Here is an 18,325-nt window from a genome sequence, read left to right as displayed (position 1 = left end):
GTCAAAATGTGATTGTAATTGTATTTAGCAAAAGTTTTGTGCCTTTAAAGGAAAAAGGTGCTTTTTTTTCTTTTAATGATAATGAAAAGGTGGTTTAGCCAGAAGGTTGCAGATCCACCGGCTGATCACCGGCTCAACATGTTTCCATGGAAATGGAACGCGTTAAACCATCATACACATTGAACGCTACCGTTTAAAGTGCAGTAAGGATAACATATTTGATTGATTGAACGCACCACGTGGAGAGAATTGACGATCGTGATCGTCACCTTCATCTACGCTATAGTTTTTGCACTACCAAATTCCTTTTTTCATTACCTTCACTAGGAAACCTAAACATGCGCTAGGATGCTGTGGAGCGACTTGCTCAGACGATCATCTCACAAATGCTCCCCAAGAGAGAGAAAGAGATTACAAGCTAAGGAATTGTAAGAAAATGTGAGACAAGTTGCCTAGCTCGCTCTGGAACTCGTTTTTGGAAGCTGAACACGGCACGATGGGTAGGCATTAAGTTACCGTGCGACGGCCGGGCTGTCGGCAAAGTGGTGCGATCACTCGAACGATCAACAGCGGCAAGAAACGACGCGACTCGGCTGTAGACAATTGATTCTTGAAGAACGTCCCATCGTCTGTTAATCTGTGCTCGCGGGTTAAACTTAGCTTCATTCCTGGGTGACGCCTTGGGCTCTAATCAACCTCAATTAGTGTGCGGCATCGAGTGTCGCGTGTTTGTCCTCTCAGGGAAACCATGGCCAGCGTTGGTGATTTCGCATCGAAGAAGAAGGTGCTGGTGATTGGAAGTGGGGGCCGTGAGCATGCCATCTGCTGGAAGCTTTCGCGCAGCGATCGGGTTGCTGCGGTGTACGCACTTCCCGGCAGTCCCGGCATTGCGGCCGTCCCGAAGCTTCATCAGGTGTCGGATGTAAGCGTGAAGGATTTCAATGTAAGTTACAACTAGGTTAGGTGTGTGTATGTGTTCGTCTGTAATTGCACGGATTTAATTTGGTGTTTACTTCCTGCACAGGCCATCGTAACCTGGTGCAAGCGGAACCAGATCGATCTTGTCGCGGTCGGACCGGAAGATCCGCTTGCTGACGGGCTGGGGGATGTGCTGCGTGCGGCCGGAGTAAAATGCTTCGGCCCCGGCAAACGTGGTGCGCAAATCGAGGCAGATAAAAACTGGTCCAAAGATTTCATGCATCGGCACGGCATTCCAACGGCCCGGTACGCCAGCTTTACCGAAGCGAACGAAGCGAAAGCTTTCATCCGGCAAGCACCGTACCAGGCGCTGGTGGTAAAGGCGGCCGGGCTGGCCGCCGGGAAAGGTGTGATCGTGGCGGAATCGATCGACGAAGCGTGCGCCGCCGTGGACGATATTCTGGGCGAGCGAAAGTTCGGTGCCGCCGGTGAGGTGGTCGTTGTGGAGGAGAAACTTTCCGGCGAGGAGGTCTCGGTTCTGGCCTTCGTCGATTCACGAACGGTGCGGGTGATGCTGCCGGCGCAGGACCATAAGCGGCTGCTCGATCAGGATCGGGGACCGAATACGGGCGGAATGGGTGCCTACTGCCCCTGTCCGATAATCAAACCAGCACAGCTCGAGCTTGTCGTGAGGGAGGTCCTGCAGCGAGCCGTCGATGGATTGCGCGAGGAAGGGATCCAGTACAACGGTAAGTCGTTGCCGTAGCTAACCGCTGCTTCTCGATTGCTGTTTTTGTTGCTAATGAAATCGAACTCGGTTAGCGATAAGAAGGGACTCTCCGTGTACAACCACGTCCTCGAGAGGTCAGGATGGATCGAGCAATCAAAACGAAAACAACTCACCACGATTGTAGGGCATCCAAGTATTCCGGGGAGTTCACGATACTTTTCGTCACTGGTCCGAGCGCCGAGATGACGTACCATTTTCCAACTCGCTCTGCTGCAAAACTCTGTGTGCATTTTGACCCATTAGTTTTATTGATAAGACGGAGGAAAAAGACTGTTATACACTTAATCGAGCGATGATCGTGTAGTAACAGTAATACTCTGGTAAACAAACGGTACAATTCAAGTTTGTTTCGATCGTATTTTGCTGTGCTGTTGTTTTTCTGTTTCGTTCTTAAATCTGTTTATTATGTCGTATCCCTGGAGATTAGATTGTTTTGTAAGCAAATGCATCAACAAGCTTTTTTTCAATGACAAAATAATTCTTTAGGTTCATTCATTCATCCATAAGCAGTATTTTGCAGCATTTCGACCATTTTCATACCGGTTGCCATGGTTCCCCATGCATTTTGATACGTTGGTAACAATTTTGAAATTCATCTCATACTGCACGAATATCTCCAACACAATTACTTTACTGTTTTCCGACTCTATTGCTTCACCTTTAGGTGTCCTGTATGCCGGTATGATGCTTACCCCGAACGGACCGAAAACGCTCGAATTCAACTGCCGCTTCGGCGATCCGGAAACGCAGGTCATCCTTCCGCTCCTCGAGACCGACCTGTACGAAGTCATGGATGCAACGTGCGATAATCGATTGCACGAGATCAACCTAAAGTTCCGGGCCGGTCTGTCCGCGGTCGGTGTGGTGATGGCAAGCAAAGGCTATCCGGAAACATCCACCAAGGGTTGCGTTATTAAAGGTAAGAGCCCTCTAATTGTGTTGATTTTTTCCGTGTTATTTAACGTACCATTTTTCCCCGCTTAAATCAGGCCTTGATACTGTCGCGGCACGTCCCGAACATTTGGTCTTTCACTCCGGTGTGGCGAAAAATGATCGCGACGAGTTCGTTACCAACGGCGGCAGGGTGCTGATCGGAGTGGTCCTCCACAGTGACCTCAAACAGGCGGCAGCGCTCGCCACGGCAGCCTGCAGCACGATCAACTTTGAGGGTTCGCAGCATCGGTTGGACATTGCGCAGAAAGCTTTCAAACAGTAATTTCATCCGGTTTAGTTTCGTGTGTGTGTGTTGACCCATTGCGAAAATAAACTCCCTTACGTTCACAGGGAATAATAATTGGAACATGTACTCGTGTACTTACAAAAAAAAAACAGATTCATTCATTGCCATTAGTGTACAGACAGGTGGTTGGGTTTGTGGCCAGGTAATTCACGCACGGTCTCTTTCGTTGCAGTCTGAGTCTTTCATACAAATCCAGCGGCGTCGATATCGATGCCGGCGATGCACTTGTACAACGGATTAAGCCGCTCGCCCGTGGAACGAACCGGCCCGGCGTTATTGGAGGGCTTGGAGGTTTCGGGGGACTGTTTCGTCTAAATGATGTAAGTAGATAAAAACAGAGCAATGAAAACAAATTCTGCAGTAGTGAAGCAAAGGCCGAATTAGTTTTTTTAAAATAATTATTGCGTCCCAGTTTCTGATTTATCGCCAATTTTTCATTAAACAAATTTAATTGGTGAAAAAATATTAATCGATAAAGATGAACTCTCCAAGGCAGTAAACGGATATTCGTAAAGATTTCACTTTTTGTAAAAATTAATTTATTGAATGCGTTACACGCTGCGTTACAATGACATACCCGTATATTATGACTGTTTTACAATGAATTACTACTAAAGCGACATATGATATCCAATCTCGATTTCGGCAGGTTACCTACAAGGATCGAAATGGAAAACAGGTCCGGTACAAAGATCCCGTTCTCGTCCAAGGCACGGACGGTGTTGGAACAAAGCTGAAGATTGCCGAGGCGCTGAACTGTTGGGACACGATCGGTATCGATCTGGTGGCGATGTGTGCGAACGATGTCCTTTGTGCCGGTGCGGAACCACTTGCCTTCCTCGACTACATAGCGTGCGGTCGGCTGGAGGTTCCAACGGCGGCCCTCATCGTGAAGGGCATCGCGGAGGGTTGTCGGGAGACAAACTGTGCCCTGCTCGGTGGAGAAACGGCCGAAATGCCATCAATGTATGCACCGGGAAAGTACGATCTGGCCGGATATTGCGTGGGAGTGGTTGAAGCGGACCAGATTCTTCCCCGAGTGGATCGGATTAAGGCCGGCGATCTCGTAATCGGACTCCCGTCGAGCGGCGTCCATAGTAATGGGTTTAGTTTAGTGAATAAAATCCTCGAAACGACTGGCACAAAGTTGACCGATCGTGCTCCGTTCGGTGAGGATGATTGTTCGAGCTTTGGCGATGAACTGCTTACCCCGACGCGGCTCTACGTGGCCCCGGTGCTACCGTTGCTAAGGCAGACGGATACGGTGCGTGCACTGGCGCACATTACCGGTGGTGGGCTGGTGGAAAACGTTCCCCGTGTCCTGTCGAAAGAGCTCGCAGTGGAGGTGGACTTCAGTGAGGTGGTAATTCCACCGATCTTCGGTTGGCTAGCAGCCGCCGGAAACGTAACCGAGTGCGAAATGTTGCGTACGTTCAACTGCGGCATTGGAATGGTGTTGATCGTCGATGGAACCGATGGAACGTGGAAGGAAAAGCTGGCTGGACAAGGGGCGGTGCTTTTGGGAAAAGTAACCCCCAGGAAGAGCGCTACCGAACAGCAGGTTGTGGTGCACAATTTCTCTGTAGCGATCGAGCGTTCGGCTGCACCGTATCGTAACAAGTTCCCGGTCAAACCATCGAGTGGATCAGCGAAAACAGCGTCATCGATTTCGTACAAGGACAGTGGCGTTGACATAACGGCCGGTGACGATCTGGTGCAGAAGATCAAACCATTCGCCAAGTCTACCAATCGCCCTGGTGTGATGGGAGGGTTGGGTGGCTTTGGAGGGTTGTACCGATTGCGTGATGCTGCACTGAGGGAGCTGAACGATCCCATTCTCGTGCTCGGTACGGACGGTGTCGGGACGAAGTTGAAGATCGCCCAGGACTCGCATAGACATGGAACGGTCGGAATCGATTTGGTGGCCATGTGCGTCAACGATATCATCTGTAACGGTGCGGATCCGGTAAACTTCCTTGACTACTACGCCTGCGGGAAACTGAATGTCCCGGTGGCCGCACAGGTGATCGAAGGAATCGCAGAGGGTTGTCGGCAGGGCGGAAGTGCGCTGCTCGGTGGAGAAACTGCAGAAATGCCGGGTATGTACGCCCCCGGTGTGTATGATTTGGCCGGGTTTTCACTCGGGATTGTCGAACAAAGCCGGATGCTGCCGAAAGTGGACACCGTTTGCCCGGGGGATGTGATCATCGGGCTTCCATCGAGTGGAGTACACAGCAATGGATTCAGCCTGGTGCATAAGATCCTCGAGTTCAACGGACTTACCCTGAACGATGTGGCCCCGTTTAGTGCGACCGGTAAAACGTTCGCCGAGGAACTGCTCGTTCCCACGAAGATCTACGTTCGGGAATTGCAACCACTTCTCGCTGAGGATGGCCTTGTGAAAGCTTTGGCGCACATTACCGGCGGTGGGTTTACGGAGAATATTCCCCGAGTACTACCGGCCGACGTTGCCGCCTTTCTCGATCTGGCCGAAATGCATGTGCTTCCCATTTTCGGATGGCTGGCACGTGCGGGTAATGTTACGGCGGAGGAAATGCTGCGCACGTTCAACTGCGGCATCGGGATGATGCTCGTTGTGCCCACGGAACATAGAGACACGGTACTGGAGCGCCTGGAACCGTTCGGAGGTCGAATGCTTGGTACAATCGTGAGGCGAACTGATCCTCTCGGTGGGCGGGTGATTGTGCACGGGTTCGAGGAGACGCTCCAGCAGGCAAAGGTTACCTGCACCCTGCCGAAGAAACGTATCGCCGTACTGATTTCCGGCTCCGGAAGTAACCTGCAGGCGTTGATCGATGCAACGCGCAACACCGCTTTCGGCATTCGGGGTGAGATCGTGCTGGTGGTTTCCAACAAGGATGGCGTCTTTGGCCTTGAACGTGCCGCCAAGGCGGGCATCCCATCGAAGGTGATCCTACACAAGAACTACGCGACGAGGGAACTTTTCGACGAAGCCGTCTCGAAAGCGCTGGTCGAAGCGCGTATCGAACTGGTTTGTCTGGCCGGGTTTATGCGAATCCTCTCGGAAGCGTTCGTTAAGCGGTGGAAAGGAAAGCTGATCAACATCCATCCGGCCCTGCTGCCTAAACACAAGGGTACCCATGCGCAACGGCAGGCACTCGCGGCCGGTGACCTGGAGTCTGGCTGCACGGTACACTTTGTCGACGAAGGAGTCGACACCGGTGCTATCATTCTGCAACACCGCGTGCCCATTCTACGGAACGATACGGAGGAAACGCTTACGGAACGGATTCACCGGGCGGAGCATCGTGCGTATCCGGAGGCACTTCGTTTGGTAGCGAATCAAACAGTAACTCTCAGCGGGGAAGGTCAGGTGGTATGGAATTAGGACAACCATAACCAATGTTGACGATTAGCAAAATGACCAACTGAACAGGTAGCGTGTAAGCAAAGAATTTGTCAAATTGAAAGATGAGTGATGAATTTCCCGAAATTAGAAACTCTCAAAGGAGGACCGTTCTAGGCGGACTGCAACACCTTTGTTGAAACGTTTGTTATCCTTTTTTTAAATACTATATTATATTTCTACCGAAACAATGAACTAATAAATCCTGCTAAACTGGACGCAGTTGTTGGCTCGTTATCATCCTTTTTCACGTCATAGCGATTCGTCGGTGGCTCTTTTATCGCCGATCTAGATGAAGGGAGTTTCTGTGGCCCTTGTTGGAGCAACTCCTCACTCATCCGTTCCAGATTGAGGCGGATCATCTGCTTGCTTAGCATCGGTACGATCAGGTTGAACTTGTCGATCATTTTATTCACACGCAAGACGGCGTCTTGCTGCTCCTCGAGTACCTTTTCCCACTGCTGTTCCTCATTCACAGTAAGAGGAACGGGACCAAGTTTAGCGCGTGCTCGCTGTAGATCGTCCCTCAGGCCACCGATCGCCTCTCGAATATCCTTGTGCAGTGTAATCCACTCCGGCGTGAAGCCATTGTCCAGCAGAATTTTATTAATTTTGTGCGTGGTAAAATCGACGTAAGGATTCTGCGATTGATGATCCGGCAAAGGTTTGCCGAAACCAGAAAGATTACTAAAGTCGCCGCGTGACATCGCCTCCTGTATCAGGTCCTCTATGACCCGGTCGTAGCCGTATTTGGTTTTGATTTCATGCTTCTTAAAGTAGTCCCCCTTCTTCATTAGAGCAGTTTCCGATGCCTGCGCCTTTGAGAGCCGATGTTCAAGGACGCGCTCCTGTGCCTTCACCGCACGGACCGCTTGGTATTGCTTCTGGCGTTGTGCCGGCGTACCGAAACCAATGCCATCGAAGCTAAGGTACTGCCGGTGCTGGGGGGCCGTGTGTTTGATGTCGAAGATTTTGACCTGTTCCTGCAGGTCCTCAACGATTCCGCGGCGAGCTTTGGCGAACTTCTCCTGCAGTACACGGAAGGCTGAATCTACCTCTTGGAACTTTTCTGCACTCGCTTCCGGGTGGCCACTGTCCGGGTGAAGCTTTTTCACCAGCGTCAGATAAGCCTGGCGGACCGTGTTCTGATCGGACTGCTCGGAAACGCCAAGAAGGCGATAGCATTTCTGCAAGGCAAAAGCAAGATTGAATAGATTGTGATGACTATGAAGTAAAGTTCGTATTACTCACGTTATATAATTCACCTCGGCGCGTGTGGAACATTCGAACGAAACATATTTTGCATCGAACACTACCGGGCAATAGTCGGTAAGCATACATTGTATAGCGATACAGCGACCGTTTTGTGAACCCTAATGGAAGGAAAACGATAGGAATTGTTGAAAAACCAAAAAAATAACAACATCAAAACAAACAAACAGACCGGCGCTGTGACCTTGAAAGCTGGTTTATTGAGTGACGTGTTTTTGTTAAAAAAAAATGTAAAGTTACAATTTAGTTTTACTAGAATTGATAACGAACCAAGAATTCCAATAGCCGTAACACTAACAATCCCAGTTTAAGGACCAACTAAAGTCCAAAAAGACTGATTTGCAAGAAGTTTCAAACAATAACAAAAAACAGCTGACAATTCGCTAGTGAATCGGTTCGAATTCACGAAGGGTCCTTTTCTGTGCTGTTTTCCACTATTTTTACTGGAATACTTACTTACAAGAAAATTGTGAAAATTGTTTGCTAAACCGAAAGATTTGCGTATTAAATTGGTGACTTTTTCGATAAATGCTGTAAATGTTCTCAAACTTTTAATTCGAATTATTCGAACGAGTTTCTTTTTTACGAACCGGTTCGATTCGAATGCAAAATGACAAGTTGACAGTGAATAAAAAGGATCGCACATATTTGCAGGTTATTTCTTTCTTCTTACATTGACATCAGTTGGTACGGTAACGATATTTACAAAAACATTTGAATTGATCGGAATTTAAAGTTATCTAGAATTATTGGAGACGCTATAGTTACTTAAAAAAGGTAGTTATTGGTATTTTAAGTATCACAAATAAGTTGTTTTTTTGTGGCATTCATTCTTTTTGGACCTTAATGGCGTGGTAAACAATCCGCACTGTCAATTGAAGTTGAGAGTATACATTTACCTGCACGAACATTCCACCTTGATAATTGGCAAAAAAGAAGTGACGACGACGGAACAGTACTTTCTACGTCGGAGTGAAAGAAAACTTTCGGTCTGCGCGAGCTGGCCGTTTCGTGGAAGTAGACGTGGAAAGTGGCTACAGCAACACAGTTTACAAAACAATTTTATAGGGCAGGAGGTTTATCGGAAAGCGATATCAGATTCGTGTTAGCAAACAGACGTCGGTTCTCGTGACACGATGGCAGAAAAGCGACGTGCCAAGAAGCGGAAGGATGTAAGTGGCTTGGATCGTCTTCACCCTCCCCAAACGCTTGTGCGACGAAAGGTCAAGGCTTTATTTAGTGTTTTGCTTGGCGGATTGATAAGCGCGTAATGTTGTGTAAATTCCAAACGTGTTCTTTGGCCAGCCATCAACCCGTAGAGTGGTACAGTGGGTCAACGTGTCAGATAGGACTTGTGGAGAAAGTTTTCTCCATCGTTTAACCCCTTTTACTTTTCTGTTTACGTCCCCTTTTCTTGTCGCCGATCGCCTATACTACGTCAAACCCGCCCGATTATTACACTAATTGATTTGGCCTACTACGTCGGCTGGTAAGCTGATTGATCGTGAACAAATCGAGATGGGTGTGGATTTGTACGGGGCCTCTCCAGACGCCGTTGGTCGCTCCGAGGGTTTTTTTTTGCTACGCAGAAGAATAAAAAGAGGTCACTGGCTCGGATTCGGTTGAGTGATGGTGCGAGAACTGTTGGGAAGTAGAAGAAGAAGGAGGCCAGTGCATCACCTGAACAAATACTTATCTCGGGCGCGCGTGCCGCATTTGCTCTTGATATTATTTTCGTGGCAGCATCGTGGAAGCGTTTTTATGCTACACTATCCAATTGTTGCGCTCCATGACGACGATAATCGTTTGCTCAATTACTTCCAATTGGTGCTGTCGTGTCGTTGACGTTGATGCACATATTTTGTTTACTATTTTTCATCCCTTCAGGAGTACACCGGACCCGGAGGATCAGAGCAGGATATCGAGAAAGCCTCCAAAGAGGAGTACAAGGTGGCGAAATGGCTCAAATCGAACGTACCGACGAAAAAGACCAAATTTTTGAATCACAACGTGGAATATTTCTCTGGTAGGTGAATCCCCTTCCGCTTAGTACTTTGTTGTCTCAAGTACGCGAACAGTCAAATGGCGTCGTAGTGTGCCGTACGATAATTGCTTTGTTTTGTTTCCATCACCCATCTTGTCGCATTTCGTTGTTGACGTATTTTATCTTTTTTTTTTTTACTTTTAGCCATCAAAGCTGTCGATGCACTGCTTGCGTCAAAGTTTGCTCAGGGAGACAACTGTCTCTTCCCTCACCGGCAAGCCGTAATCGATTTTATGGGGGATATGCTGTTTCACAAATTTTTCCACCGCGCCCGAAAGGTCCCGGTTAGCGAGCAGGAGCTGCGCGGGAAGGGTAGTAAGAAGGCAGTGGACGGCAAGGACGCTGGAGGTGGTAAGGGAGCAGCATCTGTAAAGGACGAGCGCGCCACCGATGCTGAGAGCAGCCATGCCGAGGGCAGCAAGGTGGAGAAGGTAACAGCGGAGGTGGCAGAAAAGAGAAAGCGTAAGATCCGGCTAGAGATGCACCCGGAACAGCTGTTCATCGATGGACACGAGGCGTACGTTTGGCTGTACGATCCGATTCCCATGCACTACTGGATCTTCGGGGCGCTGCTGGTGGTGGGCGCTATCGTGATCTGTCTGTTTCCGCTATGGCCACCGCTGTTGCGAAAGGGTGTCTACTATCTGAGCATAGCGGCGGCCGGGTTTTTGGTGTTCATCCTCGGCCTGGTCGTACTGCGTTGCATTATCTTCTGTCTAATCTGGGTAGCTACCGGAGGAAAGCATCATTTCTGGCTTCTGCCAAACCTAACCGAGGACGTCGGCTTTTTCGCCTCCTTCTGGCCATTGTACAATGTGAGTCTAGACGATTTACTCCCGAGAAATGTTTGCGCAACAGCTGACAACTTCTTACAATTTCTAGCACGAGTACAAAGATGGCCAACTGGGCAGCGATAAGGGTAAAAAGTCGAAAAAAAGTCGAAAACGCGATAAGAACAGCGGTGACGAGGAGGAACCCACCGGAACCAGCATCCCGCCGACGATCGACGAGGTGAAGGAACGTGACACAGACGCGGAAAGCGCCAGCAAAAAGACGCCGAAGGCGGAAACCGAAGGCCTACGAAGACGAGCCGGTAAAGAGCCACCACCGGTTCCTGCTCCTCCTGCCCCGCCAGTCGTAACCGTGGAAGAGACGATCTATGAAGAGAAAAAGTGAGTTTGTGGAATGCAATGAGCGGGAGAGGGTGGTGAAAAACGAAACTGTTTGTTGTCTTGTTCATCTTGTGCTGATTTGTTTCTGTACAAATGGTAATCTTGTTTCACTGCATAAAAGTAAAACTAAACCATCATTGGTATTAGGTGTATTTTTGAAATTTTAAATCTAATCTTTAATGGGTTTTTGATTTCATTTTTGAGGTTCTATTTGTTGTTTTTTATTGCTTTTCGCTTATATTTGCAACCCTTTGGGTTTGCTTTCGCAGCGAGGAAACGTTTTCTTACCATATTTATAGCTTATTGCTACCATTATTTTATTTCTTAAACTTATTTTTCTATATTGCAATATAATTTGCAACTCACAGAACAATCTGATCCACAAGAGCTTATATATATCGTCTGCGTATCTATGAGCTGTGTCAGATATGTTTTATTCTGCTTCAAACGATTCAAAGTTTCTATTAATATATTTTGAACAATTGAATACAATTAGTAAAAATTATAGAATTCATCCCACATTCTTAGAAAAATGTCTAAACAACCAATATGTTTAATGGCATGGCATAGTTTCCAAATCATTAATTGATATTTCCTTTTCATATAATTCTACATATGTGCTTTCCGTTGGGAAAAGTCTTGCAAAATTTTTGATGCTTTCCGTCCTTTGTTCAGCAAAATGCATTATGTGTTAAACAAAATTACTGGTCTGCAATCAATGTTTTCCTCTTTCCTGTAACCGTTCTAGCTCCGCTACACCATCAGAGAGCGATTCCGAAGGTTCGCAACGCTCCTCGACGGGGAAAGACTTCGAAATGGTGGAACCGGACGAGGTTGACACCTCCTAAATAAACATCAACACAATAGACCTACTGATCGTTCTCTCACGCTCTCATAGACGATTTTCTGTTGAAAACATTAAAAATCAAATAACTCAAAAAACAGGCCACGTGGTAGTATTTACTTTGCGCCGGAAAACAGAAACAAAACGAAGAAACACACACACTGAGGCACACTTCAACATGATCACCAACATCGCTATCATTGTCATCATCATCATCATCATCATCACAACCGTTTTTGGGATCTTTATACAAACTATGAACGGGCTCATAACTGGAATTAAAAATACTAAATGTTCGGCCGCTTCGGTGTATGCCTGACGACTACCCAGACGCCCTGTTTTCTAGCGCGAGCGCGGATTGCAGCCGGCACCGGGGCCGATTAGTCGGTAGGCTGCTAGCTGCAGCCGGCTCCGGTGAAGCGATTGGTCCAGCACGCGCTGGGCTAAAGTTATTACCGAACATTTGATAATGGTCCCCCCGGCGCTGGCACACGCGGTATCAACAGCAGGAGGGGCCCGCTGTGTCTGTGTGCTTCGGCTACTGCTTCCTATCAGCAGCTGAGTTTCAGGCGAGGCGAGGTTTAAGAATGATCGTTGGTAGAATACGATCTTGGCAGCGCGTGGAGTGATTGTGTGTTTTTGTTGGGATGTGGTAACTAGAATTTTGCCAAACTTGTGGCCACAAGTGCACTGGACTGTGGCATGTGGTTTGTACTGCCGTTCGCCAAAGCAGATGATGCGTTCGGTGCTGGATTTGAACAGAAAAACTAATGAACACTAATTTGATGACGTGACGTCCTTAACACTATTACAGGCTGAAATCTTACCTTTATACTTGTCACATGAGTTGAAGATCTGGACACACTATGGCATTTGCTACCGAGGCAGCTAGGAGAGACATTATTTTATGCAACTGATGTTGTGTTTGGTAGGGATGAGTGTATATTTAGCGAGTAAATTATAATGATCATAGTGTGTAAAGCCGGACGAAGTTAAAATGTTAGTGTAGAACAGGAAAAGCTAGATCACACATTCAATCGATACGATCAGTCCCAAATTGTGAAACGTTTTCAATAGCTCTAAACGGCTTCGCCTCTATTACCGTAATCCATCAAAAATGCATTAGCGAATCCGAAACAAAACAGCAAAAAGTCGACTCAAAATCCACCCGAGAGCGTCCCGGCGACGGCCCGGCTCCGCATTATCACTCGCCAACCCCACAATTCCCCCCATCTAGCAGTGAGTTATGTGCGTCCGCTTATCACGACCTCACTTCCGCGCTTTGGTTGATTTTTTGGTGCCTTTGTAACTGCCTTTTTTTCTTTCTTCAATCGAACCATTTGTGCATTTTTGTAAAGTCGGAAAGGTTAGGAGACGTCGTGCTAGGGGTTACAACTACAAAAAAACCCATCCAAACAATCTAAAACTGAAAACAAAAAAAAGTTTGAACACAGCCGACACTCGCGAATCGATTGGCGATCCTCTTCGCCACCAAGTTCGAGACAGTGATAGACAAACCGCGAAACGGTGGACACACAACTGACCGATGGAGATGCTGAACGTTAATCTTACGTGAATCGCACGCATCCTCGTCCCGGATGTGTGTGTGTGTGCTTGTGTTAATAAACGGTTTAAAGTTATTTTCTACTACCGGCACTCTGGAAAGAGTATACCCGGAAGCTAGAATCCATCCATAAGAATCCGCGTTGAAACAAACGAAACAAATTATTAATTTATTGTCCGTAGTCAATATCCCTCTCCCCGAGTGAAGACAAACACAAATCATCCCTCTTAGAGAACATAGTCCCCCTTTGTAGAACCCGACCTCCCGCGGGGGCTTAAAAGCAGGCACTCGAGTGATTTCATGTGGGTATGGGAAAGTAACCAATAAACAAATAATCAAACAGAGGTGTAACAGAGAGAAACGTAAACGGAAGTGCAAACGACAAGAATAATTATACGGAAATCTTTAGTTTTTCGTAGTGTGCAAGTTTAGATACGGTTATATTCAATAAACTTTATGGTATGAAAACTACCCACAGGAGGCTTTTCGATCGCGATGGTAGTTCGGGGGATGTTTTGTAAAGCGTGAATCGAGCGGGAAAAAGATGAGAATGGGAAACGGTGCTCGCTAGTGTCACAGCATCCAGAACGAAAGAAAAAAAAAACGCGTGAGTATTTTTCAATGGTTAGCTCGCAATGGCAGACCGAGATAAGAGTTTTATTTCAAAACGCATGTCATGTGTAGCATTGGTCAGTGCCCCAACGATGGCAGGGCGGTGTGCGGATGGTAAAAGTTCGAGTGGGTATCACTCCCCGGGGCCGGTTCGTTTGAGTTTAAACCAAACTTCATTTTAACGGCGCCCAACAATGTACCACAGTAGGCGTAGAGTGAAAAAGTAAAGTATCTCCACCATTCCGAGCACACTGAAACCGAGGAAAAAGCCTGCCGTCCCCCCGATGGACACTGGAAATGGAGGAAAAAAAGGACAGAAGGGGAGAAAATCTGAATTAAAAGCTGAAAATCAATTTCACTTCCGTGCGGTTATCCGGTTTGCGGAGCGGACATCCGACACGTGGGTGTCGATTATAGGAAAAGCAAACGAGACAGCAAGCTCTACTGACCGAGTAGGTCGGTGAAGGTAAATAGTAGCTGGCGGCTGAAGCGCACCAACGGATACCGCTTCATGACGACCAGTCCACCGATGCTTCCGATGAGCTTTTGCGTTTGTTTGAGGACCTGCAAAGAAAAACAATGAAAAAGAAAAAATGAAAAACCAATTGCAATAGCATATACGAGGGGGTGTTAAACAACAGTGTGAAGGACGTGAGTTTGGCGATGGGTGTTTGAGTGGTTGCATTATCTCCCGATGGTGAAGTGCACGAGATAAATCCTACCGGAACGTGCTTTTCGTGCCATTTTAGTTTGTTAGTCGCGATAGCGTGCGGGAGGTTTTCTGAGCTCATCGAGTTACATCTCGTTATGCACTTTCCTGTTCACAGATTCAAATGCATATTTTCACTGGCGAGTTATTTTCAGGAAGCGACAAATGCGTCCACTGCGCGGCACGAGGTACTTGATTTCCCTAATGAATTGCAAGTACTCTGACCGAGCAGCAACGTGTTGTGTGAACCCTTAAAGATACATTGTTGCGAAACATCAGATTCCAATGAGTTTGATTTCGTGATTGCACAAAGAATTTATATCTAAAAAACTAAATTTATTTATTATTTCAGTGTAAATTCTAAGCTTCATTTCTTCAAATTTTTATGTTGCGGTCCGGGAAAACCGTTATAGAACATACTTTTCAGTATGTTGTAATTGTTTTCCGTTAAATTTTTTATGTTTTTCTAATCGTACAATTAGTGCAGTTATGGATGTATGGATTTTAAAGAGAATATGAAAAACGTCGTTTTATTTCCTGGCACTTAGCTACAATTACACATCCTAATATAATTGTAAACGTAATATTTTGATGAATTTCGTTAATATCAAAAACTAAATTTAAGCAATACGGCCAGGCCGTCTTCTGTTCTTTCTTAAAAAAAAAAAACTAAATTTATAAAATTAACAACACGTAGTTTAAGCTGTACCTGTTTGTTTTCGATGATAACCTTCGAACCGACACAGTTCTGCTCGCAATAGCAGGGAATGCCCTTGTTGTCGTTGTTATCCTCCTGAAACTCCAGGAACAGTTTTTGGTAGCGTGGGAAGCATTTCATCAACTGCCGGTAGTGACACACTTTCTTCATATTGGAGCCAGCTGGGAGGGAGGAAAAAGATTGCAATGAATGTATGCGTTGCCGAAAGCACTGCAAGCCACTGAGTGCCGGAAGGAATCACTAACCGGGATTAGGATAGAAATGTGGTATGCATCCGCACAGTTTGTAGGCCATCTGGATCCGGCATTCCTGCAGGCAGATGTCCTTGGTGTAGATCGAGTAGTGCGTCAGGTTGGACTCGTAGGTGAACCGGCAGCCGCGCTGGGAGATGGTGGTATCTCTGCGTAGAAAACAAGGAAGAAATGTGACAGATATGAAAACCAGTTTGTGGGTGCTTTACTGTAACAAGCTTCCAATCTCAGGCCGGCAAAGAGTTGGCCGATAGCAGTTTCATACTCTTTGAAATCCTTCGTTGTGACAATTTCGATGGAAAACGTTTCGTACTCGTGCGCTTCGGACGTCATCGGCTGAAACTTGGCTATGTTGAGCGTTTCGTAGGGGCTGTGATAAAAAATCTATAAAAGGGTTTAGGTAAAAGGTATAAACGGGTAAAATCGGAGGTTTTAAAAGACCCCCTTTTTCCTGCAAACATATGCAAAAGTAACTAATTACCGAAATGGGTGGTTCAAAGCCGATAAAACTGTACGTAATATCTCCGTCGAAAAGGTTGCCAAAGCGTACGGTGTGCACGATTCGTGTCGAGTAGAATTCATCCTCTGGGAGCTGTTTTCCGGTTAATAGTAAGCTTGAATAAACTTCCGTTAGTTTGAGAACAAACTAAGAACAAGGAAACACGAATTTCACATAAGTACTGGCACAAACCTACCTAGCCGTTAAGTTGGACGAAATAAAGCTGTTGGTGGTGTAGCAGATACCGTACTCAGTCAGCGTCTGGTAGGTCCGAAGAAACTCAAGGTTACTCTGGGTCCGGACACGCAACTCTGTGTCGTCTATGCGGGTCAGGTCACGGGTCAGATTATAGATCAGGTTCATGTAGTTCTCCGGCCGTATTTGTAGCATCTCCAAAAGGCTCTATCACACGGCGAAGTGAGTGGCAAAAACAGGCTATATAATCTGGGAAAAATCCCCTCGCCAGGGTATTAACTTACATCGACTTTTTCACTGTGCTTGATGTCCTCAAAGTTGAAGAATGACGAGTTGGCCAACGATTCGAGGAACTCGAACAGTTCCGCCTGTTCGTCCTGATCTGTTATACCATTCTTACTTCCGTTTGATAAGCGGGGGGTTTTTTGTGGTTTTTTCCACGAAAATATTTTGAAAAATTGTATTGTAACTCAGTGTAAAGACAAACACCAGTGCGGTGTTTGAATAACATACTTGCAGTAACTTTGCAGATACGGTTTGTAAATGCGTCTCATGGGGCAGATCGTCAAACTGGGCATGGACGTGTTCCAGTAGTAGTGGTCCTTCTCGATGGCAACGACCGTTGCATGGCTCTGGTAGCGTTCCCAGGACACGAAGCTCAGCACAACGGAGAAGTACAGGGCGATGACGACCAGCGAGAACCAGAAAATTCTGTCCCAAAAACGGAAGGAATTGTAGTGACGTCATAGCCTCACTTCACACCAACCTCCGTGGCCTTTTCCCAGTTTTCTCATCCCGTACTCACTTTTCCACAATGTGCAGGAAGGGTTTTCCCAAGTGTGCAACACCGTGGACGGCCCCTTGCTCGAGGAAGATCAGCACGAATGTGCTAATGGATTTGAAAAGCCGCACAAGCCATCCCAACGGTCCCTTGGGGGCAGTCTGCTGCACGTTGCGGCCGTATTCCTCCGTGACACTCGACCCTAGCGTTTGGCGCATGGTGATTCTTTTTGTTTTGTAGGACTTATGCTTTGTAGAAAACGTTGGAAAACTCTTCGTTTTCGGATGATGTTTAGATCGAAACAACTTTCACTTCTTTTACTTGTAGAAAGATGATGTTTGATGTGCTTAGATACGTTATGGAGACGCACGGTCTTTCACGGCGAAATTTCAATAAAAAACTTATGCGCACATGTTCAACCATGAAATGGAGCAGGCAATATAATGGACACGTATGTTGACTGCATTTTACGGAAAAATGTAAAATATTTACGAAACGGTTGACAAACCATAGATATGATTCACAATCTTGTAACATACAGTGGTCCAATGACTATTGGTTGTAACTTATGTTTGCGTACAGTGTGGGACACTGTTTACGCAATTCTTCGAACGAAAGAGTTAAGGAAATATGTTCAGCAGATTTGCTGTAATTTTATTTAGATACTTGGACATATTTATGGTAAAAAATGACAATTGATTATTTGTTACCAAAATAAAGCAAATCCTTTTTGCCCTTTAATATGCTCCAGGTTCAGCAAATCGACAATCAAGCAATGGAGTGGATGTTTCATAACATAGATATCTTTATCCTGTCTGAATTTTGACAGAAATTAGATCGAATTGTGACAAATTCTCAAGAACCAACGAATTGGCATCATATAAATAATAAAACATTCAGCTAAACCAACCCTATTCTGAATTACAACTTTTAAAAATTGTACGTGCTTGACATGAATCGAATTGACCGGAAATGACGCATAAGTTTTATAAAAAAACAAGTTCTCTACCAAGCTCATTTTTCGTCATGGAGTGTGGTTCGTGATTCACTTTGTCTGCGTTTGAGTGGAAATCCATGTAATAAGGCCCATTCATTAATACTTACCTATCCATGGGTTGCGTTCAAGCGCATCGATGTCTCAACGGCACGATTCATTTCCTCAATCCGTTGTGAGGTTTTCGTTTTTTTTTCGTTCCTCAACGTGATACAATGTTGTCTCCTCGTCCGGTAAGGGATTTTAAAAACAAACACTTTATTAAAACATTTCGCAATTTCAAACATGTCACCCCGAGAGTGTTCTTTGTTTTGTTCGCGCCTCCTTTTCTGTT

The 18,325-nt window shown here is 46.3% G+C and overlaps 4 protein-coding genes across 5 annotated transcripts; 2 read left to right on the top strand and 2 right to left on the bottom strand.

Moving 5' to 3' along the window:
• Nucleotides 1–529: 529 nt before the first annotated feature.
• LOC131267521 (trifunctional purine biosynthetic protein adenosine-3) lies at nt 530–6,424 on the top strand. Of its 2 annotated transcripts, XM_058270420.1 has the most exons (7): nt 530–943; nt 1,025–1,667; nt 2,373–2,627; nt 2,698–2,920; nt 3,121–3,268; nt 3,628–4,651; nt 4,736–6,424. In XM_058270420.1, the coding sequence occupies exons 1-7, from the start codon at nt 749–751 to the stop codon at nt 6,316–6,318; spliced, it is 4,071 nt and encodes a 1,356-aa protein (XP_058126403.1). In that variant the 5' UTR covers nt 530–748; the 3' UTR covers nt 6,319–6,424. The 2 variants fall into 2 exon arrangements, with proteins under 2 accessions (XP_058126403.1, XP_058126402.1); XM_058270419.1 differs by having other exon boundaries at nt 3,598–6,424.
• Nucleotides 6,425–6,515: 91 nt separating this feature from the next.
• Nucleotides 6,516–7,862, bottom strand: LOC131267536 (dnaJ homolog subfamily C member 28). Its single transcript, XM_058270440.1, has 3 exons — nt 7,793–7,862; nt 7,588–7,709; nt 6,516–7,523 (listed from the first exon to the last, which is right to left on the bottom strand). Exons 2-3 carry the CDS (start codon nt 7,675–7,677, stop codon nt 6,516–6,518), a joined length of 1,098 nt encoding a protein of 365 aa, XP_058126423.1. The 5' UTR covers nt 7,678–7,709; nt 7,793–7,862.
• Nucleotides 7,863–8,545: 683 nt separating this feature from the next.
• LOC131267532 (translocation protein SEC62) lies at nt 8,546–13,173 on the top strand. The gene is made up of 5 exons (XM_058270435.1): nt 8,546–8,780; nt 9,496–9,634; nt 9,797–10,467; nt 10,535–10,824; nt 11,573–13,173. The coding sequence occupies exons 1-5, from the start codon at nt 8,745–8,747 to the stop codon at nt 11,670–11,672; spliced, it is 1,236 nt and encodes a 411-aa protein (XP_058126418.1). The 5' UTR covers nt 8,546–8,744; the 3' UTR covers nt 11,673–13,173.
• Nucleotides 13,174–14,022: 849 nt separating this feature from the next.
• LOC131264166 (sodium channel protein Nach) lies at nt 14,023–17,215 on the bottom strand. The gene is made up of 10 exons (XM_058266454.1): nt 17,022–17,215; nt 16,730–16,927; nt 16,501–16,615; nt 16,218–16,423; nt 16,004–16,136; nt 15,788–15,906; nt 15,517–15,671; nt 15,263–15,432; nt 14,294–14,408; nt 14,023–14,135 (listed from the first exon to the last, which is right to left on the bottom strand). Exons 1-10 carry the CDS (start codon nt 17,213–17,215, stop codon nt 14,023–14,025), a joined length of 1,518 nt encoding a protein of 505 aa, XP_058122437.1.
• Between the last annotated feature and the right edge of the window lie 1,110 nt (nt 17,216–18,325).

The sequence above is a fragment of the Anopheles coustani genome, chromosome 2, assembly GCF_943734705.1.
Source record: "Anopheles coustani chromosome 2, idAnoCousDA_361_x.2, whole genome shotgun sequence".
NCBI lineage: Eukaryota > Metazoa > Arthropoda > Insecta > Diptera > Culicidae > Anopheles > Anopheles coustani.
This window is presented reverse-complemented; position numbering and strand designations above follow the sequence as displayed.